Source organism: Xenopus tropicalis, chromosome 7 (assembly GCF_000004195.4).
Source record: "Xenopus tropicalis strain Nigerian chromosome 7, UCB_Xtro_10.0, whole genome shotgun sequence".
Classification (NCBI taxonomy): Eukaryota; Metazoa; Chordata; class Amphibia; order Anura; family Pipidae; genus Xenopus; species Xenopus tropicalis.
This window is the reverse complement of record NC_030683.2, coordinates 31319968-31344458: the sequence shown is the minus strand read 5'-3', so window position 1 is coordinate 31344458 and position 24491 is coordinate 31319968. Positions and strand designations below refer to the sequence as shown.

At 41.5% G+C, this 24491-nt stretch overlaps 1 protein-coding gene across 3 annotated transcripts in view; it reads left to right on the top strand.

Annotated features, from left to right (window-relative positions):
• The window catches only part of kcnip2 (Kv channel interacting protein 2), a 238699-nt gene that overhangs the window by 177891 nt on the left and 36317 nt on the right, over positions 1-24491 (top strand). Inside the window, exon 1 of one of the 3 annotated variants that reach the window (XM_002936767.5) lies at positions 11325-13047. The exons of the other annotated variants lie outside the window; for them this stretch is intronic. Within the exon in view, the coding sequence (XP_002936813.1) occupies positions 12915-13047 (133 nt within the window). The 5' untranslated portion in view covers positions 11325-12914. Of the gene's footprint in view, positions 1-11324; positions 13048-24491 lie in introns of those variants that run through there. 3 annotated transcript variants of the gene reach the window in all.

Below are 24491 nucleotides of genomic sequence, written 5' to 3'. Positions count from 1 at the left end.
TTACAGGCCATTACAAGTTTACTGGCAAGTACAATGCCGGTTAATTTGTAATACCGTTGCCGGCCCTAGCTAGTGAATTACTGGCAAGCCTATTCCAAAGGTACAGTTCCCAGCTTGTGTGAGATGGTCCCAATATTCATCATACTGTTATTTGCCTGAGTTCATTTCCAAAAAGGAACTACTGCATGGAATTTGTATGTTCTTCCCGTGTCTGCATGGGCGTTCCTCCATGGACCCTCTAAAGCCACACAGGAATAATTGGATTTCAAGTGAAAGTCATGCTTGGGGCTATAAGTAGTCAGTTACAATCATTCAAGTATAATCAATCAATTTAAGCAATTAAGAAAAGGCAATTATAAAAGAGAAGGCTTGTTTTTGCCCTTGCACGTTAAAGGGAAACTATCCACTCACATTGTGATTCCGTTAGTAGTATATGCTGGTTTAGTTTTATTACATCTCACTCTACAGGCTCTGTTCAAACCCAGGCAGTTGTCCCTGCTATAGAAGTTTCACTTCATGGCCCTGTGAAGACCAAAAGCCAGATCTCCTTATTAAAGGGAAATATAACACAATAGGATGGCTATAAGAGGCAAGATGGAAAGCTTTAGCAAGGGAACTTTTATAGGACAAACTATAAGCTAAGTCAGTATAGTGTCCCTATAAGTGGCTTCTTAAGCTGGCCATACACATTCAGATTTTAGTCTTCTTTTGACAAATGTTCGAATAGTGATCACACATTTAAATGCAACAATCTAAAATTAACATTCAGACTGAAATTGTAAGATGTAGCCCTTAAAATTTAATTTATATTTGTATGAAAGTGACTCCCATTGTAGGTCCCCCAAAGATATTGAGTATTGAAGCAATACCTGTTCACCGCCACATGATTATTTATATATTTTTGGGTGAATACCCTGTTATCTTATCAGGAGGCCATTTCATTTATCTTTGTTATGGGTATTGTTTTCATTATTAACAGCAAGCTGTACACACAGAATTCAACAACAACAACTGCTGTTGTTAAATTTTAGCCATGATACACAACAGAATCAGTTGGCACTTTTAATAAATTCCAGCAGCTCTTGAGGAGGAGGCTGCAAAAGGGAAGCTCATGATTTGTTTTCTTTTCCAATGGTGCCCTCTGGTGGACAGATTGCAATACAACTATCCTGTAATTCTCTTCTTTTCTTTCTATTTATAACGAAATGATTGACAGTCACGGGGGGGGGGGGGGGTCCCCAGGGGGGCCAGGACCGAGGGGTCAACTAAAATAAAATAAATTCTCCCTCCCCAGTTGCAGAAGGGGAGTAGGAAAACAGCCAGGGAGGGGGTGGGTGGGACACAGACAATGGATGGGCAGGATAAAGCTGTGCGCCAGGCCCCTCTGAGGTCCCTCATAGGGGGGTCCAGTGCTAACTTACACCAAATCAGTAGTTCTGTCAGACAGCATATTGTACACGTTAGTACAACTATTTTAGAGGTTTCTATCCTCAGTTGTACACTCGGCCATCTTTCATTTTGTTTGATTCTCTCCAAAGTTGAGTGCTGGTGGCTGGCTTGTGGGCAGGTGGCAGTGCCCAGCAGGGTCCCAGTGTGCCAGTGGCCAGTCCGACCGTGAAGTGAAAACAGTCTAAACAGGGGGTGTGTTCCTTTAAAGTAAGGCAATATTAAGCACAGCTGCCATTTACAGCTACGACACACAGTATGAGAGCACCCAACAACTGCACCCAAACAGTGTGAAGAAGCAGCTGATATTTTATTCACATTGCTGGTAGCTGTGAATATAAATTCCCCTACCTGAAAGAATAGCGTATTCTACTTCACTGCTGCTGCATTCAATGTGCCGAAAATTCTTTTTGGTTTAAAAGAGGGGATCTGTTTGGCTAATTTGTTAACAAAACACAGTACACAAACATTAGAATTGCAAACATTGTTGTATATAGGACAAATAGAATGAAAGAGCCCTCAGGGCGGGTTTCCCAAGAGGATCCGATATCAGGAGCTGTAGACTGGATAGGATTTCATGTCAATACTAAGAGCACTGGAAATCTGAGCAAGTCATTACAGAAGCAGGTAACCCATAATATGGAACTGACCTTTCGGGAATATTCTTTCTCTAGTAAGAAAAATGTTTGTCTCTCCATACTACATAATTATATGGCATTTGCTACGTTACTCCCTTATTTTCTTATTTTCCCTTATTTTCTAAGGGTATTTCAAAGGGGATCACTGCAAAATGTAATACCAACCCAATGCCACCACCCCTAGCACCAGTGTCCAAGACCTTTTGGGTAGAGTCAGATCCAGTGAGGAGCAGGTTGGCACCACATGAAGTTGGGCATTGGATTTGTTTGTGTATTTCTTCTCTGTAGTTCTGCTGTAGACGTGACATGGACCCAACAAGGATGACAGAGAGAGACAGAGTAGACTCAGTACATCGATTAGTACATTTTTAGGGGGTGCCCCTAAATATTCAAAGATCACAGGAAGATTTAGCTCAACAACAGGTGAAGATCTGCAGGTTCGATGTGCACAATGTATAGTATAATAATAATAGTATCTAACAGTAATACATTAAGTCCCTTGTACTCGTATTCATGTTTTTGTCCATTGTGGCGACCCCTGGGGTGAGTCTAAATGTGGTTATACTTCATTATTTGGCTTTTCTTTTCCATAGAAAGTGACATTGCGGTTATTCAGCCCGTGGATAATCAGTTGCCTTTTATGGATAAAAATGCCCATTGTGCTCTGGGACTAAGAGAACCTTTGGTCCAAGGACCAGCTGTCTAAATGAATGCACTGACATAAGTGATTTCCGTAGCCCAGCGATTTGCGGTCCATTGGAGCATGGATCCTTCAAAGCACATCTAGACATCCTGGCACTGACCTTGCCAAGGGCTGGCACAAGTCCATGGGTGCTTGGTTGTGGAACAATGTTGTACTGAATAGGATCCATAAAAATGCCTCTTTTGTTTTGGGGCAGTGGAAAGAAAATCAACCCCTATGTAATGCCATTTACTCAAATGGTAACCAAACCCTACGACCTACCAGCTTTATTATGGCATGCTGAACCCCAACATCTGCCAGCGCACTGTTCATCCTTGGCCTAGAACACTAAGTGGAGTCTGCATTGGCTTGGGTACCCACAGAATACCACAGACTGATGGGTTTTGTGGTGGCAGACTCCTGACTTTCTGAGCGTGCAGGTGGTACACAAGCACTTTGAGCACTTGGGTAGGGAGTGGGCTTTTATATTTTATACAAAAATGTTGTGTTTTTTTGTATGTTATAGAATGGTCTATTCTTAGCAACTTTTTTTTACATTTTATAGAATTATTTGCCTTCCTCTTCTGACTCTTTCCAGTTTTCAAATAGGGGTCACCCAGCAGCCAAAAAACTATTGCTCTGTGAGGCTACAATAATATTGTTATTGTTACGTTTTGCTGCTTTTCTATTTAGGCCCTCCTCTCTTCATATTTCTATCTCTCTTTCAAATCACTGCCTGGTTGATAGGGTAAATAAGACCTTAGCAATGTGGAAATGCTAGACTGGAGAGCTGCTGAACAAAAATCGAAATATCTCAAACACCGCAAATAATAAAAAATGAAGACCAATTGCAAACTGTCTCAGAATAGCACTCTCTACATCAGTTATCCCCAACCTTTCTTACTCTTGAGCCACAGTCAAATGTAAAAAGACTTGGAGCAACACTAGCACCATAAAAGTTCATGGAGGAGCCAAATAAGGGCTACAATTGCCCATTTGGTACCCCCTATGCACACTATCAGCTTACAGGGGGCTTTATTTGGTGTTAAATCTTGTTTTTATTTAACCAAAACTTGCCCTCAAGTCAGGAATTCAAAAATAACTCCCTGGTTTGGGGGCACTGAGAGCAACATCCAAGGGGTTGGTGAGCAACATGTTGTCCCTGAGCCACTGGTTGGGGATCACTGCTCTACATCATACTAAAAGTTAATTAAATGTGAACAACCCTTTAAAGGGGTGAGGTGGCAACCCTAGTCCAACCATACCCACACAGATTTCTAACACTAATTTGCCGTAGACCACAAAAGGGGAAAATGTAATTAAAAAAAACGTTTGCTCTATTCTTGTAATCCATAGCAGCCAGGCCCAGACTGGCAATCTGTGGGTTCTGGCAAATGCCAGAGGGGCTGCTGTAAGATGCCATAGACAGTCACTATTTATTGGACTGGTGGGGGGTGTTTGGGCCTCTGTGTAATTGAAATGCCAGGGCCTATTTTGAATCCCAGTCCAGGCTTGATAGCTGCCACTGAGATATTTCCTTTCAAACTGCAGGGACCTTAAACACTGCCAGAATGGTAGAATAGTTCCTTGGCTTATTGAGCAATACCTTTTAAATGAAAAATCTGTCTTGCATTTGTATTCTCAGTGATGGATACAGGGCTAATAGTAGCTATAGTAAATGTGAAGCAGCTTCTCTTGGGCTCTTTGGCCGTAGCTCTATTGATAACCACAATAGCTGACTTTTCTTTCTACTTCTAGTTGTACTGAACCAGCTGTATTGACCATTGGCGGCACAAATGATTGCGGCCATGACAAACTTGGAAACCATAAGGGATGCATAATTAGGTTTGCTGTTGAACATTAACATTGTACCTGCTTGATTATTGTCTATTTGCCTATTCTCTTATTCACCTATATCATTCATATATCAAATTGGTTCAGTTACAAAGAGCTGTTTTAATGGCGCATTTATGTACTATGTACCTTGAATTACTTTTGCTTTTTTGGGAATGGGGCACAGCAGAGAAGATTCAACAGAGAAGTGTTTGATGGGCACATATGTCTGTGTAGCTGCAAAGCTGCACTCAGTGCTATCCACAAGCCCCATGGTTCCAGGGACCCATAAGTTTAGGTCACAGGCCTAATATTATTATTGTTATCACTGCCATTGTGGAGTTTACAGTCTAAAGGTGGCCATATACGTAACAATAATGATCTTTCCTGCGACCATTGGTCGTTCCCTCCATTGACAGTCAGGGCAGCCCTAAACGCCCGATTGACTAGACGACTGATATCTGAAGCTTTTGCAATGGCGTCTTCAGCATATAAAAACTGTATTTTTTCCTAGTTTTCAAAAGAACAGATTACAGTGATAGGTATACCATGGGTTTCTGTTTTGTCTGGGGCTCTTTAATCTGTAATCACACCAGCTCCAGCTTCTGAGATGCCATAGAATTCCATGGGAGGTGCATGTTCAGTTTTTTTGCAATGGTTTGTGATTTATTTTTTTGCTAAGTGTGTGAATTAGGTACAAAATCAGCAGCTCCATCATAAATAAGGGCCATAAACAGAGCTAAGGGGAAATCAGCCTCACAGCAGCATAGGGATACAGATTAGTGTCCATGGGAGGTTTACGTATGGTTACCGAGATTGATGTAAGGCTTTATTACTATGGGCCCTGCTGGCTGATTGTAGCTTTAAATGGTACTCTCAACCCAGAGATTCTTTGTGGTTCTAACCGCATGTATAACCTGAATGCACATTTGATTGTTTTTCCATTTGCTGCTTTTTTTCTCTGTTAGTTCCAGAGCTTTCAAATAAACCCCTTACTGGAACTCCCTTCATTTGCAGGACATGTTCTTGGCTTTATAATAAATAATGGGATCAACAGGCCCTGGTCACAAGAGCTTACAATTTAAAGGTTGTTAAGGAATATGCTTTGCTTTCTTTCAAGTATAAATGTATTATTTTCTGCATAAAAATATATTCTGTATATAAGAAAAAATATCATCCTCAGGACATGGGGTGCAGTGGGTAAGAAGTATTACACTTTTTGAATAGGTGTCAGCCCCTCTTTAAATATAAATTGGAAGCTGCTTTATTCTGAACTCATCACCCTGACACGGGCACTAAATGAGGCGTGGAGGGATCGCAGCGGAATGAGATAATCGGCCATCTCTAATGCCATAAACATTTAATTATATACGGAATAATGCTTCCCTTGCTGTGAAATCTATAAATGATTGAAGTCACCGCCTTCATATAAAGGCACTAGGGCCGCAGGACAAGCGCTTTTGTATCCGTGGCAGAGCTCCTCAGTGATGGATTATACTTGTTTAATTTATATGGCAAGGGGAAATGTTATTCACAACACATAGGGGCACATTTACTAACCCATGAACGGGGCGAATGCGTCCGATTGCGTTTTTTTCGTAATGATCGTTTTTTTTCGGCGTCTTTACGATTTTTGCGTAAAAACGCGAGTTTTTCGGCGTCTTTACGAAAGTTGCGCAGTCGTGATTTTTTCGTAGCGTTAACACTTGCGCGCAAAGTCGCGCCTTTTTCGTAGCGTTAAAACTTAAAAGGCACAACGTTTCGCGCAAGTTTTAATGCTACGAAAAAATCGCGACTTTGCGCAACTTTCGTAATGACGCCAAAAAACTCGCGTTTTTACGCAAAATCGTAAAGACGCCGAAAAACTCGCGTTTTTACGCAAAAATCGTAAAGACGCCGAAAAACTCGTGTTTTTACACAAAAATCGTAAAGACGCCGAAAAAATCGCAAAAAATACAAAAAAGTCGCAAAATGTTCGTTTACAATCGGAATTTTTCCAATTCGGATTCGAAATCGTGTCTTAGTAAATCAGCCCCATAGATGTGGAATGTTCCACTACTGTTTTAAAACAATTCAACTGCCACTAGTCAAACAGAAATAGTCAAAAGAAAATAAATATACCTTATGTATTCTGCATTTTTCATTTAAAAATACATTAGGGGTAATTTACTATACCCTGGGACACAAGAATGCACCGCTTAGTGCTCACTTACCAGGCACCTTGGGGAATCACTGCACCAAGTGGCGGATCAAATGTTTTGCACTCAGTGCCAAGGACAGCGTTGGCAGGGGCAGCCAAGGCCTATTCCTTAGAGAGGGCATGAATGACCCACACGTTATGGGGCTGCTAGGGGCAGGAGAGGGGACGCCCACATGCCTTGCCCCGCACACCCCTAATGGATAGATTGTTGCTGTGCGTCATGTTGCCAAACAACACTGAAGAAATAGAGGGAGGCAGGTACAGTCTTTAGCAAGGTGTTACAGGCGGCTGAATATTTGCTGCTTTGGATGTGCATGATCAACACCAGGAAGGGTCTCTTTTTACTAGGGTTTTATATATGCGCAAATGTGGGACCACAAAGAGTCTAAACACCTCTATAGGCTACTACAAATTACATAGGCTAACCAAAGCCATATAAAGTCCAAGCGCCTTTATACTTAGCACCAAACTCTGAGGTCACTTTTAATATGCAACTGTAAACACTAAAATCACAGTTTAAAGAGCCAGTATACACCTAAAAGCAACTTTTCTTAAAATGGTGACAATAAATAGGACTAGTGTTGAAATTACATTCTGCTTATTGTTTTAATTCAAACAAAAATCCATATTTTGCTATTTTTTTGTCATTATTAAGCACCAATTTGAGAGTTGGGCTACTTTTACTGACCTTACCCCCCCTCCCTTACTTTATGAACAGGGCAATTTGTTCAGAGTTCCCTATCCACCCTTAATCAAACAACAATCAACTTAGCAGCCGTTGGGCAGCACATTATTAAGGGCTTTTCAGTGGACTGGTAATAAGTTTTATCAGCTCCTCTGAAGTTCTTTAGGATCAAGAACTGGCTGCATATTCTTTTTTAGTGCCAGAAATAACAGAAACCATATATATTTCTTAATTCAAATGACTGTTTATCTGTGATTGTGCGTCTGTGATGCTTTTACTAATGTATTTTTATAAATAATCCTCCAAGTATAGCTATGGATGAGCTGACTGCAGGATTTGTTGTTTTGGATTCATTTATGTATTACAAATGATTTTGTGGGTAGGAATTTGCCATCTTTATTGTTGATTTACAAAGCATTCATGTTTTGAGAAGATTTACCAATGGGCAACTTGTATGCAGTGAACAAACATGTACCAAAGTGAATTCAGTTTGGTATATTATAAGGATAAAAAGGTTTTCCAAAAAAAACCCATTACATTTTCAATGGTTTTTAAGTTATTTCCAAATGAATTTGCCACTAAAAAGTAGTGCTTGTCTATCTGCATTGCTGGCTCTGACTCCTGAAACAATGTTGCAAACCAGTTGATTGAAGACGATTTAAAGACCTTGAGGAAACCTGACATCAGGGCTCTCTTTTCAGACCGCAGAGACCTACCCCCTTGAATACAACACTTTCTGCTTTTTGGCAAAGCTGTAGTCAAGTGTTTAAGTCGGAGGCAGGCAAGTTGGGGAGCAGCAGAGGCTGCAGGACACAGTGGGGCCCTATCCTTACTGCCTGCCCCATGGCATGTGTATTGACAAGGCTTGCTTGTGCCCCCTGATACTGTGGGTTGTACCTGATTCTGGATTTTATCCGGTGTGAGGTGCAAAACGCACGGTGGAGAAAGTGCTTGAAGTAGTCGCCTGTAGCGAATGACATATATTGTCCAGAGCCAGAGAACAGAAATTGATAAACATGCATGCTGCTGCCCTTTGACATATAACTTCTCCCCCCCATTTGTAGGGCAGATTGAATTCTAAGCGTAACTAGGCACAATACTTGTTAAAAAATGTTTCTTGACAGTTTTTTTAAAGTAAAAGTCCAAAGTCCCCCACTTGTTACATTGTGGCGCTATACGGAATCATTGACCTACTTGTCATAAATCAGCTCAAGAAAAAAATAAAAGGTTTTCCCCAGAGTTCTGAAAAGAAGCACAGTCAATCAAATCTGTTCCGTGCCACCAAGCTATGGGGAACCTTTACATGTGGGTCACGGAACCTCTATACCAATTCCAGCACAAAGCTGTTACATACATAGGGATCTGAATTCCTATAACAGAAAACAGCATTTCTAATGGGAAAATGTTCTACGCTGCTTAGTTGTGACCCCCACAAGTTTGTTATTATAAGTATGGTGTTTATTATCAAAACTGATTGGGGCCTGGAGTTTTCCGGATAAGGAATCTTTTCATAATTTGGATCTCCATACCTTTTTGTACACCAAAAACCATTCAAACATGAAATACACCCAATATGATGGTTTTGCCACCAATATGGATTAAAGGAGAATGCAAGTCAAAATGTAAAAAGCATACTGCCCAATAGTCCTCCTATTGTTTAGTAAAAACGCCACACTTTTGGCTCACCTAATCAAATATTTACTCAGTCACACTTACTTCACATTTTCTAGAACAGGCAGCCATCTCTAAAAAGGTATTCTCCCTTCCTTTCCCTCCTTGCTTCATACTGCACATGTGTTTCATTCCCTCCCCCCCTCCCCTCTGCCAGATCCGCTTCTGATTGGCTGGTGGGCATGTGTAGCTCAGAACAGGAGACAGGATCAAGTTACACACATGCTCAGAGAATAGGAAGGCTGCCGCTGGCACCTACAGGAAGGGGAGAGAGATTTCAGTGATGTCACTGTAGTCTTCACACTGCTGTAGGCTGCCAGCACCATATCTCAGAGAAGCAAGCAGGGATCTGGGAATTTAGATATGCAGTAAGTCTGAATGCCTTTAGACTTACTTTTAATTTATATTAACCTTTCATTGTCCTTTAATGCAGCTTAGTTACCATCCAATACAAGGTACAGGTATGGGACCTGTTATACGGAATGCTCTGGACCTGGAGTTTTCCAGATAAGGGGCATTTTGGATTTTGGCCCAGCATACTTTAAATCTACCAAAAATCATTTAAACATTAAAAAAAACCAACAGGATTGTTTTGCCTCCAATAAGGATTAATAATATCTTTATTATATAGTAATTTTATCTTTATATATATAGTACAAGGTACTGTTTTATTATTACAGGTATGGGATCCCTTATCCGGAAACCCATTATCCAGAAAGCTCCGAATTGCAGAAAGCCTGTCTCCCATAGACTCCATTTTAATTAATAATTTAGAATTTTAAATATTTCCTTTTTCTCTGTAATAATAAAACAGTACCTTGTAATTGATCCCAACTAAGATATAAATAATCCTTATTGGATGCAAAACAATCCTATTGGGTTTAATTGATGTTTTATTAATTTTTTAGTAGACTTAAGGTATGGAGATCCAAATTACGGAAAGATCCCTTATCCAGAATACCCTTGGTCCCAAGCATTCTGGATAACGGGTCCTATACCTGTACAGAGAAAAAAGAAATCATTTTTTAAATATGTGAATTATTTGCATAACATGGAGTAAGCTTTCTGGATAATGGGTTTCTGGATTCAAAGCTTTGTGGATAATGAGTTTCCAGATAACGAATTCCATACCTGTACTGTTTTATTATTACAGAGAAAAATGAAATCATTTGTAAAAATGAGAATTATTTTCTTAAAGAGATACTGACCCCAGAAATGAAACCTTTTTTACCAGGTCCTACTAAGCCAGTAACATGCCGGCCAGGTGGCAAACCTACTTGTTCCTATAATTAAAGAATTTTGTAAAGTAGTAGTGCAGTTTGGCAGAAAAAGATTGACTTTACATTTAGGAAATGAAATGTATAGCCTTGTCTTGCTTTGGGATTCCATGCACAGAATCAATAGGAGAGCAATAGGGGCAGGTTTGTAAAGAGATTCCTCCAAACGTGTGTCAATAAACACTTTGAAATCATGGCAGAAATAACCCTAAAAACGCCAAAAGGCACCAGTATAAGCAAGAGTAAGTTTATATGACTGCATGACCCCTGCATAGATATTACATTTGCTGGAAATACTATTCTGAGCACATTTGGCATTTATTTATTTATTTTTTTTAATTATTGTTATTTTTTGAGTTTCTGATCCATTTTTCAACAGTGTCACTGTGCTGGCATCTTTAGGTTTGGAGAAGCCTTTCTGGACGTGGAGAGTTACATATTCCCTGCTGGAGGGTAGCAGATTCCCTACAGCACAACTTTTTTGTATTGGGACCTCAGTGATCCGTTTCTGACCAATAACTTTGCTCAGTGTTGAACAACTGTTTCCTGATGTTAATTAGAGAGAGCCTTAGGTCAGTGAGCGATCACTACCATGGAATCCTACTAAGCAATAGGGGGCTGCCGTGTGAAGCTGTACTTGAAAGAAGTCGCTCTGTCCCTTAGGCTCCCGGCACCGTACAAACACACTAAGGGACAGAGAGCTCCATATGCAGAGCAGTGTCTCCCTGGAGAACTTGTCTGTATAATCATTTAACCCTTGGACTGCTGCTACGCATAATGATACCATAAAAACTTCAGGGGCTGAGAACAAGAGTTTGATTTCACTAGAGGTTTGATGTCCTCTTCCAAGACAAGGTTATCTAACATCCAGCCTGCAAGAGCTAGCTGCTGGAACTTTATAAATAAACGTGTTGCTTTCCTCCGATGCCCGTGAAACGAGTTAATTTAAACACCGCTGAGGGAAGCTGTGAGGAAGGAGTTTGAGGGGAGCAGTTTTGCATATCGGTGACAGCAGAGAGCCCTTGCTGGGCGAGGAGCAAGAAGGGAGGGGAGCCGGCTGCATGGCTCACACACACTCACTTGCAACTCTTGGGAAAAAGCCACACATTGCGCTCTGTAATGAATTACCTGTTTCTATTCTCCTTTAGTTCTGGTAGGCAACATGAGAAGCAAAAGTAGATTAAGTATGTGACCGGAAGGGAAAACGCCAGGAAAGCTCTTGTTAGCTGAAAGTAGCCCATTAGTGGCGGTGTGTAGGGAGAGCTGGGACTCCCAGTGCCATTATCCTGGACATACTCAAGGACAAGAGATTTTTTTCTTCTTCTTCTGGGCGTAAGAGAACGAAATCTAAACCTGGACTTAGGAGGAGAGGATACGAAAAAAGTTTCCCTTTGATATAGGATATTCATCAGTTCAGTTGTTCTAGCAGGGAAGCAACAAGCTGGGGGTGAGTACTGTGTCATAGAGAAGGTAACGATACCAGGGAAGATATAGAGGAGATATTGATGGTTAGAGGAGGAATAGCTTCTACACAACATGCCATTAAGTGTACCCTGCTCTACAGGACATTTACATGCTGGGAAGGGTTCTTTGTTATAAAGAAGATACTAAGATTGGGAAGAGTATGCTCTGTGTTATGGAAAAGATACTCCTATAGGGAAGAGTACTGTATTATGGAGAAGATACTTATTTTGGAAAGACTGCTGTATTATAGAGCAGATACTAGGAAAGAGTGCAGTGGTACATAGAATATACTGTGTGACAATAGAATATATTCTGCGACGAAAAAAGGCACTGTGTTATAGAAAAGATATTGCAAGGAGCTCTGTATTATAGAGAAGGTTCTGGGAAGGACATTGTGTTGTACAGAAGATACTGTGAAAAGTACTGTATTATACAGAAGATGCTAGGAAGTATCCTATGCTATAGGAAATATAATGTGAAGAACATTGTGTTATACAGAAGATACTGGGAGTAGTGCGTGTTATTAAGAAGATATTGTGAAGAGTATTGTGTTATAGACAAGATACTGGGGGGAGAAGAATCTGAGGACAGTACTGGGTTTTCGTGGATATACTGGGAAGAGCAAACAAACTTCTTCTGGGGTCCTACAAGACAGCAGAGATCGGTTGAGCAAAGATATCAGACCCCCATGGTTACACAATCACCCCCTCTTTCTACAGAAAAGTGCTACTCTAAGTTAATAGCAACAGGTGACCTGTTGAATATTAAAGAGTTCACAGCGACTGCCTATAAGCAGATATATTGGGAGCAACAGAGCTTAGAAGAAGTGGTGAGAAGAAACAAGCAGTCACCTGGCAGCAGAGACCCCCATACTGTCTGGCACCTTCTAGGGGGCTAATGGAGGAGACATTATGTGGCACTGAGTGACTGCCCAGAAGTTGCCACTGGCATTGAGCTGTATAGCCCCAGTGGATGTGGAAGCCTAGGGTAGCCGGGTTGTCTCTCCACCCTCAGTGCTATGGTGCTGCCTAGGACCATCCTGGAGGAGGAGTGGCAGTCGGAGGGACTGCAGACTGTCGGCATTGTCTTTTTAATCTTCAGCTCCCTGAAACTTTTGCACTTCCTGGGGATTATAGACTTTTCGGAGGAAGGTAAGGCTTGATGCTGGAAGCAAATTTGGAGATTGGTACCCTTACATTTTGACTACTACAAATGCTGTGATGCTTGGCCAATTATCAATTCGTTCATAGGCAAGATTCATGCCAACCCTTAGGGCTGTGACAGATGGGGAGATTAGTCGCCGCACAACAAATCTCCATTGTTGCGGGCGACTAATCTCCCCGAAATGCCATCCCACCGGCTAGAATGTAAATTGCCATGTGATTTAGGCAACCATGTGTTATCTGAACTCCTTACTAATCAGCTCAACAGCATAGGGGTTTTATAGGTATCCAACCTGTTGCTTGTAGCTGTTGCCATTTACCCTCAGGAAAACAGACTTAGAAGGTTTTTAGGGAGTTATTATTATTGTTATTTTTACTACAAGTATTGGTGTATTATCCAGAATGCTTGGGCCCTGGTATTAATTAATCTTGTTAACATAAAATAACCCCATTAAGAGTGTTTTGCCACCAATATGCACCCATGCAGCTTAGTTACCATCAAGTACAGGCTACGGTTTTATTAAAGCAATATATGAAGAGAGAATATCTGCACCTTCCACACTTCAATGTTATTTTTAATACAAAGAAACAGGGAATCATTTAAAAAAAAGAAATAGCATTATTTGCTTAAAATGGACCCTGTTTGAGGCCTTCCAGTAGCTTTCTGGATAAGGGGTTTCTAAATAAATAATTGCTTACCTGTATTACTATTATAATTAAGGAACTGTTGTACCACAGCAGCTTAAGGGTTCCAAGTTGGGCAATTCAGTGTGGGACACTCTAGCTTTTCTTGAACTAGTACAGTGCTCCAGAATACGATAATGATTTATATTAAAAGCCCTTCCCCAGGGAGATGCAGGGAGTTGTAGTGCTACAGAAGATGGATACCCATCAAATTGAATTATGGTAATTCAATAAATTACTTATTATATGCTGACCTGTAAATATTTGTTCTGGTAGTCCCTGCCTAACAGAGCTCACAATCTGAATTTGGTGCTAATAATAGATTGTCCCAGTTGCTCAATGTTCAGTGTTGTAGCCACAAACTCCTTGCATGTAGAAAGTTATTAATCCCCTACATTTTAGTGACATGCTGAGGTATTTGGGCTCAGATCTGGACCATCTATGACATACATATAAGTAGGAGTTTTATGAAAACCCTGGTCTACAGGCTGGATTTCCCTGGGGTGAACTTGGCATTAAGTTGAGTACCACCTGTCTATATTGCAGGCAGCAAGGAATGCAGCCCATACTGCTTGTACAGAGGGTAATTAGGCATTTATCCACTGGGTCCCCATGTGTGCCCTACGGCTGTGAGTGTATCCATCTCCAAGCAATATAGTAGAAGTGGGGTTGTGTAACTTGAGATGGGACAAGGTGTTGGCTAGACACCTATGCTAAGACTTATGTGGAGTAATGTTAGACTGCCTGTATTCTGATCTTCCGTGAATAAGAGCTGCTAGCTGTGCAACCTAAAGCATAAGAATCTTACATTTCAGGCACAATGTGCGCTAACCCTTGAAACTTGCAGTCTGCTTTTATTTTAAACTTGCAATTGGTGCAGGTGGCAAAAGCCCATTAGCAAAGTGTAAGTGCCCATGGAAGGTGAGCAGCCGCTGTCTGGGAAGCTGCTCCTTTTCATATAAATAATGGGTCTGTGTTGTTGCCAACTGATTACATGTAGATTTATAAGGGTGAAGACACACAGGGCTACTTAGTAGCATCTACTTGTCATGGCTACTAAACTCCAGAAGATACATTATAAGCATTAGCTACTTGCTGTCTAATTATCACATTATTATTATTATTATTAACATTTATTTATAAAGCGCCAACATATCCCGCAGCGCTGTACAATAAGTGGGTTACATACATTGGACATACAGAGTAACATATAAAGCAATCAATAACCAATACAAGAGGTGAAGAGAGCCCTGCCCAAAAGAGCTTACAATCTACAAGGAGAAAGGGTTGAGACACAAGGTGTGGGAATGGGCATGACCAGAGTTGCGAGAGGTGTGGCACAGGGTATTGCTTTTAGCAGCACACTGAGGTTATGTTAAACTAGATTAGGGTAAGCTTCTATGAATAAATGCGTTTTCAGAGATCTCTTGAAGGCAGAGAGATTGGGAGAAAGTCTGACAGTTTGTGGGAGCGAATTCCAGAGAAGGGGGGCAGCCCTTGCAAAGTCTTGAATGCGAGCGTGTGAGGAGGGAATGAGAGAGGAGTTGAGGAGCAGGTCAGTAGAAGAGCTATAATATAATACATCAATTTACTTAAATATATGTGATATATTTAAAGGAGAAGTATATCCCCCTCAACATGAGTGCAATAAAAAGGGCTTTATTTGCCTATTGTTTTAATCTTGTAAAAATCTGTGGTTAAACTGGACAAAGGAAACTGAAGCTACCCCATGTTTACTCCTTGCAAGATAGACAATTAGATTCCCAGTGCACAGATAATCCAACTGCATCATGGACTTTGGTTTATCTACCAACCAAACCGTCAGAACAAAGGGTGAAGGGAGGGGATTTTTATACAGCAGTTAGTATCTCAAGTTAAACAATATGAGTGCAATGAACAGGGCTTGTGCTAAACATAATGTTTGCCTTTTGTTTTAATTATAAAAAACTATGTTTTTTGTTACAGGGAAAATAAGGCTTCACCATGTTTGGTTCTTGCAAGGTAGAAAACTAGGTTTCCAGTGCACAGGTAAACAGAAGTCCATTATGCAGGGGTTTATCTGAGCTTTGGTTATCGAACTATCTACAATGCAAGAAACAAACCTGGAGTAGCTTTAATTTCCCAGTTTGCCTTGTTTGTGAAAAGTAATAACAAAAACCATAGATTTTGCCTATTAAAAATTGGGCAAAAAGCATGTTCAGCACAAGCCCTATTCCTGAAACTCATTGTGTACTGTGCCTTTAATCCTTACTCTTAAGGTCCCCATACACGGGCCGATTGTAGCTGCCGATATCGGTCCCTGGCCCATGTAGGGGCAGAAATGAGGGGCCTGGCCGACCGATATCTGGCCTGAAATTGGCAAGATATCGATCGTCCAGGTTAGAAAATTCAGTTGGATCAGGGACCGCATCGGCTCGTTGATGCAGTCCCTGAACCGACTGCCCCATTGCCGCCAATATAATTTCATCGTTTGGCCCCAGGGCCAAACGATCGAATTAGCCTACGCGTTCCCCGATATTGCCCACCTGTAGGCACCTATCGGGTGAAGATCTGCTCGCTTGGAGATGTCGCCAAGCGAGCAAATCTCAACGTGTATGGGGATCTTTAGTCCTTAGCCACAGTCAAATGTAAAAAGACTTGGAGAGCAACACAAGCATCATAAAGTTCATGGAGGAGCCAAATAAGGGCTGTGATTGGCTATTAGGCAGCCTCTATGCACACTATCAGCTTACAGGAGGATTTATAGGGCAGTAAATCTTGTTTTTATTCAACCAAAACTTGCCCCCAAGTCAGGAATTCAAAAATAACTACCTGGTTTGGGGGCACTGAGAGCAACATCCAAGGGGTTGGGGAGCAACATGTTGCCCCTGAGCCACTGGCTGGGGATCACTGATATAAATCAATTCACCTAATTAATGTCAAGTTAAAAAGTGTGAAGGCAAAATACTTCTGACCCCAGTGACCCCAGATATCAATTATTTATCTTATTTGAATTGCCTGCGAGGACTTTGTTAACATGTAGGCACCTGGCTATAAGAGTGCTATATGGTCCCTTCATCATGCACCTGATGTGGCCGCCAGCCATGTTTGCAGTTTACACTTTATGTATTTTATGAATGATTTTTATGCAGTTCCCACTGACATCAGAGGGGAAGATGGCAGGCAATTTGATGATCTAAGCATGGAGTGCAAATCTGTGCCATTAAATGGGTGGTTTATGATTTATGTTAACCTTTACTATGTTATAGAATAATTATTACGATAGCATAGGATTGTTAAAAATAGACAGTAAGAGGAGATTTCACAAGCACGTGTAATTACTTGCATGAGGATTATCTGGCTCATTGCCTGCAAGAATGACTACAGTCGTATTTATATACAATTAAATTAATCAGTATTTCCAATGCAGATTACGCAGCAAGAAACACTTCTGGGTACAGGAAAGGGAAGTCATTAGGATAAGTTGATACACCTGGAATGGAATCATTGACTTGCCAATGATCTTCTTATTTCTCGCTCTACACACAGCTGCACCTCTCTCCCAAACACTGTGTAGCTTTAGGCTAATGCCAGACGAGGCGTAGGGCGGATATTTTCGGCAAGCAGAAAAGCATTTGCTGACAATTCCGCCCTACGCCTCATGTGGCATTAGCCTTTTGCTTGCCCATTGCCCTCGTCCTGTTGCCCACAGTGAACACATTCAACCTTTTGCAGACAGAATGATGAATGTTTGATTCATCTGGACTGGAGCAAATTCTGCCCATGCGTCTATATAAATTGTATTATTTCTGCTTGCTCCCTGCTAGGCCAGATGTGGGAAACCATAGGGCTGATCACTGTAAACAGGACCTCAAAAACTAAATACACTGTTAAAAATAAGGACCCCATTTGTTTATATTTATATTTGTTATATAAGTATATGTCGTGCTACCTATATTCTAGCCTCCATGCAATAATCCACATGCATTTCAGATTCTACCACCATGGTCCTCCTCCAGCCTAGACAAGTGTTTCATATGCTCAGTACTTCCCAGATTGCCTTGAGGAGAGACTGTATGGACTAATTCTAAAACAAATGCTAAAATACTAAATCTTACATGCTTATTTTACATGGTGACCCTGCCACTCTTTTTTAAGGCTAATGCCAGACGAGGCGTAGGGCGTATATTTTCGGCAAGTGGAAAAGCGCTTGCTGAAAATACTGCCCTACTCCTCCTACATGTGCCTGCACCCGAATGAATGAGATATGCTTGGGTGCAGGCACATGTAGCCGAAATACGCATTCTCTTGTGTTTTTATGCGTATATCGACTACATGTGCCTGCACCTGAGCGTATTCAATTCATTCGGGTGCAGGCACAGGTAGGAGGCGTAGGGTGGTATTTTCGGCAAGCGCTTTTCCGATTTACTGATAATTGTTTCTATGTGTGTTTTAGCAGAGGCAATTCTCAGTATTTTCTATGGCAGGGTATTTAGTTTATATTAGTTTAGTAGCCGTGACAAGTAGCTACTACTAAGTAACTCTGTGTGTCACCACCCTAAAACTGGCTTTATAGGAGCGCCCCATAGATCCTCTGTGACCCCTGTCGTTGTTTCAAATGAGGGGTAGGTGTGTTCTAATGATCCCTGCCAAATGCACACTGGGAAGTGGATAGCCAATCACAGTCCTCTATTCAGACAAGCAAAGACAGGCTTCAGTTCCCTATCAGGTCAGCCTACAGTGCAGTGTGCTAAGTGATGCTGGTCCCCCTGTGCAGTCTGGGAAAGAGGCAGCAGGAAGTGGAACAGATGGGCAGGTTTTGGAGAAATCAGCCCAAAACAAAACTTTTCTAAGCATATTCCTTCTGTAACCCTATTTTGGCTATGGTTGTACTTTTAACACGCAATTACCTGCGTGTGGCGCTACAGGAGCCCTGAGCCCCCGCTTATTTATGGGGGACAGGTATGATATAAATGGCGTGCCTCCACCCAGGGTAGGTATAGGTAGAACTATATATCTCCTCCCTGGGAAAACTCTATGAGGTCCTCCTTGGACCCGGACTCCCAGCAACTCCCGGTACCTTGCCCCTCCCTTGGGGTAGCTGCTTACCAGGCAGTTGAGGATCCTCAGTATATGAACCACCAAGACACTGGTTAAAATGGTGAACCAGATGAACTTGTTTATTGATGCAGGCAGAACACTTCAGAGGATGTCACACAGACGGCTCAAGTCACACACTCTCTCTTTGGGCTACCCCCGGTACTCCCGCCGGATGCTTCCACCTAGGAACTCACCCCGGTCCACGCGTAGGGCCCCTTCACTGGGAACACTCCCAGGTGCTGACTTGGCTCCTCTTACTACACACTACAGGCCCTTAACTCCAGCCATGAGTGCTGGGGGGTCTTAACCCCTCTCTCTCCTGTTGGGGCTATCACTGCCCATTCTCTCTAGCCTGCCTGTCACTCCTAGAGTGACCTGTTACAGTACCTCCTGTACTAGAACACAAGCCTGTTATACGCTTCTTTACAAGAAGCAGTCCCAGGACGAAGACCTTCACAAAATGGGTGTCAGCCCTTTTTATATTGCAGCACACTGCCACCTAGTGGTTGCTGCTGCATAACAGGGAAACTCCCTTTTCACACATAAACACCTAGGACCACCTTTAGGTGTCCAAATCTCATAAGGCCACCCTCATGGTGCCTGTCTAAAGGGGAACTAATCCTGGAGGGGCCCAATTCTTTGGGGTCCCTACACTTCTATATCTAGAGAAGTATACATTCTTGTTTTATACATAATATGTCCCCTTTAAGACAAGCAAAGCATTTGTGTGCAGTAGTGGTTGGCGAAAATTTTCGGCAGGCATGGATTTGCGGCAAATTTCCACGTTTCGCCATTGGAGGATTTTTTTGCAAAACAGGTGACAAAATTCGCCCCTCTTTTAAAGGGGGTGAGATTGTAACCCTAACTGTATCTTATGTATTATCAAGGATAATTCACTCCCTATGAACATGTATAAGGATATTGTAAGAGAGCCTGATATTCCGTACCCTGTATCAATGCACTTGGCCAGGGGCCTTCATTTAAGTCACAGCTACTATTTATTCACCTCCCCATTACCTGTGCCTATGATGCCGAACACTTTAATTTGCTATTTCTCCTTTACTGAGTGTGACTATTTAACACAATACTTACGAGTGCACCTCTTGTATTTGCCTCGCCCTGTGATTCTTGGTGACTCCACTGTCTCACGGTCTAATTAAATATTTACCGGCAACTCAAAATGGCTTTTGTTTTGTGCTGTTCTTGTAACTCCATCTGTGAACGGCACATTACACGGTGAACATGTAGTCAGACGGAAAGGGAAAGAACACAATCTCTTTTTTAGCAGAGGAGGGGACTGATTGCTTTATTTGATAGCGAAACACTCAGACATAAAGGCTGTAAGGCTCTACGTAAGGGCAACTGTAGGAAAGTAAAAAAAACAAAAAAAAAACAGCAATGCCTTCAGTATTAATTTATATATTTAATTAACATAGAGGTAAACAACATTGTTCTCAGCATTGCTGCATGGCTGCACAAAAATCAGTTAGGACTGCAGCATGCATCTAAATTAATTGCTAATTAGCCATGCAGATTGCAGATTCAATATATAGCGGGTATTAAAGAGGTAAGGTGGCAACCCTAGGTAGGAGGAGTTCTGTCCACAGCTCGGTGGTGACAAATATCGTTAGATTATTGCACAGAATTTATAATGACAGTTCTTTCACCCGCCTGTATGCTTAATTATTATTAATTATTAGATAGTAGATTGACGTTTCGGTGTGTGCTCAGATCTTTTTTTAAGATGGGAAAGGTCGAAGCACAGACCGAAACATCAATCTACCAATAAATTTGGGGATTTTTTTTCACAAAAACCTGAGCCTGCTGTTACAATCTTTGGTCTAGCAGAACTATAACACTGTGCCCATGTATCATATTTGGTGTGTGCACTGTACCCTTTATATTATGGCTTTATTACTATTATATATGTAGCTTGGTGCTTTCTGTAGCCAGCAACCCTAGAAACAAGGAAGCATTAAAGGCAGAGTCTCAGCACCCGTAACAACCAGGTAAATGTCAGCAAGTATAGTATAGTTACAGTAGTAATGGAGCAGTCTCAATATAACTTAGATAAGCGCAGGCTATTTGTGATTGCTTCACTGACGTCCTGCTGAAATGCGACACACATTGGAAAAGGAAATGGAAAAGGCAGCTCGTGAATTACTAGTACAGGTATGGGATCCGTTATTCGCAAACCCTTTATCCAGAAAGCTCCAAATTACAGGGAGGCCTTCTCCCATAGTCTCTAATCAAATAATTCTAATTTAAGATTAATTAAGATTACTTAAGATATAATTAATTATTATTGGTGGCAAAAAAATCCTATTGAGTTTAATGTTTAAATATTTTTTAGTAGACTTAAGGTATTGAGAATACGAGGTATGGAAAACTTATTACCCTGACAAGCCCACATTCTGAGCATTCTGCATAAGAGGTCCCATACCTGTACATTTATACATTGTTGTTTTTGGGTTGTGCTACCTTTTAATAGTCTACAGATTAGCAAAATGTTGTTTCACTGCATTTATCAAGGCTGCCAGGCATCCAGTCCTCTGTCTGTACTGAACTCCAATTCCCAGCATCCTCAGCCCAGCATGAACCTTTAAGGTCTCAAAGTGGATGCTTCATTAGGATCTATATCTGGAATCTTTGTCACAGAAAGCTTAGCAAACATTATTCTTCAAAATCATTATTCTTATGCATTTTATTTAAAATATGGCATAATCTTCAAGACTTTCTGCATCGACAAATATGTATAATTAGAAGGTTATGATTGCTGCATATGGAGAACTGATCTAGAAAAGAGGGAAAATTGACTTTTTTGTAGGTTGGTTTAACATGTCATAAATATTCAGTGAAACTTATTGGCATAGCCTTATTTATTTGTATATTTATGTTTGTTCTTATGAGGGGTGTCGCCATGCAAGAATGTTTCAGATAGATAATTGGTCAGTTTAAAAAGAAGGGTAAAGGATCCCAGTTGTACATGTTACAACGCTGCTGCCTACAGTGGCTTGCAAAAGTATTCGGCCCCCTTGAACTTTTCCACATTTTGTCACATTACAGCCACAAACATGAATCAATTTTATTGGAATTCCACGTGAAAGACCAATACAAAGTGGTGTACACGTGAGAAGTGGAACGAAAATCATACATGATTCCAAACATTTTTTACAAATAAATCACTGCAAAGTGGGGTGTGCGTAATTATTCAGCCCCCTGAGTCAATACTTTGTAGAACCACCTTTTGCTGCAATTCCAGCTGCCAGTCTTTTAGGGTATGTCTCTACCAGCTTTGCACATCTAGAGACTGAAATCCTTGCCCATTCTTCTTTGCAAAACAGCTCCAGCTCAGTCAGATTAGATGGACAGCGTTTGTGAACAGCAGTTTTCAGATCTTGCCACAGATTCTCCATTGGATTTAGATCTGGACTGTGACTGGGCCATTCTAACACATGGATATGTTTTAAACCATTCCATTGTTGCCCTGGCTTTATGTTTAGGGTCGTTGTCCTGCTGGAAGGTGAACCTCCGCCCCAGTCTCAAGTCTTTTGCAGACTCCAAGAGGTTTTCTTCCAAGATTGCCCTGTATTTGGCTCCATCCATATTCCCATCAACTCTGACCAGCTTCCCTGTCCCTGCTGAAGAGAAGCACCCCCAGAGCATGATGCTGCCACCACCATATGTGACAGTGGGGATGGTGTGTTCAGAGTGATGTGCAGTGTTAGTTTTCCGCCACACATAGCGTTTTGCATTTTGGCCAAAAAGTTCCATTTTGGTCTCATCTGACCAGAGCACTTTCTTCCACATGTTTGCTGTGTCCCCCACATGGCTTGTGGCAAACTGCAAACGGGACTTCTAATGGTTTTCTGTTAACAATGGCTTTCTTCTTGCCACTCTTCCATAAAAGCCAACTTTGTGCAGTGCACGACTAATAGTTGTCCTATGGACAGATTCCCCCACCTGAGCTGTAGATCTCTGCAGCTCCCCCAGAGTCACCATGGGCCTCTTGGCTGCATTTCTGATCAGCGCTCTCCTTGTTCGGCCTGTGAGTTTAGGTGGACGGCCTTGTCTTGGTAGGTTTACAGTTGTGCCATACTCCTTCCATTTCTGAATGATCGCTTGAACAGTGCTCCGTGGGATGTTCAAGGCTTTGGAAATCTTTTTGTAGCCTAAGCCTGCTTTAAATTTCTCAATAACTTTATCCCTGACCTGTCTGGTATGTTCTTTGGACTTCATGGTGTTGTTGCTCCCAATATTCTCTTAGACAACCTCTGAGGCCGTCACAGAGCAGCTGTATTTGTACTGACATTAGATTACACACAGGTGCACTCTATTTAGTCATTAGCACTCATCAGGCAATGTCTATGGGCAACTGACTGCACTCAGACCAAAGGGGCTGAATAATTACGCACACCCCACTTTGCAGTTATTTATTTGTAAAAAATGTTTGGAATCATGTATGATTTTTGTTCCACTTCTCACGTGTACACCACTTTGTATTGGTCTTTCACGTGGAATTCCAATAAAAGTGATTCATGTTTGTGGCTGTAATGTGACAAAATGTGGAAAAATTCAAGGGGGCCGAATACTTTTGCAAGCCACTGTATATTCATACAGCAGTTTATTATCTTGACTGTGCTAAAAGTGACACATATTTATAAAGTGGCAATATATTATTCAAAGCTGTATACGTAGATGGGTGAATACAGTTGTGTAACTAGTGGGGGAGCAGACTCTGCAGCTGCAGGGGGGCCCAGAAAGACACATGATACCTGCTCCCTCTTGGGCTGTGTTCCGTGTTTCATCGCCCCCTGGTCATGGTTCCTGCCACCGGTGACTCCCTGTTTAGTCACCCATGGTAAGAGGAGAAGAGGAACCCCCAGTTGAGGGTGGCATGGGGGCCTGGTGGCTGAATGTTACATCACTGGATGTGTATGTGCAAGAGGGGCCCTGCACAATTAAAGCTTACAATCTAAATGTAAATCCCTAAGTTCTAGTCAACTGGTAACCTTATGATGGCATATTAAATGCAATTATTATTCTTTGTAGCCTTTAACAGCTCTAGGCACCAAGGTAGACAAACTGAAAAAAAATCTATACAATGAGATACATATTTATCAGTGTGCCAAGGATATTGATGGTGCCGATGCATCATGTTGGCCAGTATGTGGTCAGCAAATAAGACACAGCTCCGATCATTTAGACTGTCGTACTAAAAGAAGAGAACAATTGAAACAAAGCCATACCAATTATGGCCCCTTGTATGGTATTTATCAGCCAACCAGTCAGGTACTGTTCAGGTCGGCTCATGTATGGCCACCTTTAAGTAGAATTTTGTCGACTGGACCTTTGTCCAGTGTTGGTTTCCACTTGGCCTGAGTGTCTTTTACCAACCTGCACAACCTAAACTTTTACAACACTAGGTTTCTTTGCTGTTTTGTTTCTTAACAGTTTATATTTCTGTATCTCCAGGAATACAGCACCTACTTAACCTTGATTGCCAGGATACTATTTCTTGGTTTTCTGTATTATTTACAAAAGGTGACTAGACCTTCTAAAGGGCTGACAGTCACTTCTAAGGTTTCCAAATCTAAATGAAACATTTACCAAGGGGGCAATGGTAATGGACGCAATTGAGACATTCAATATGTGTTGTGTCTTTCCAA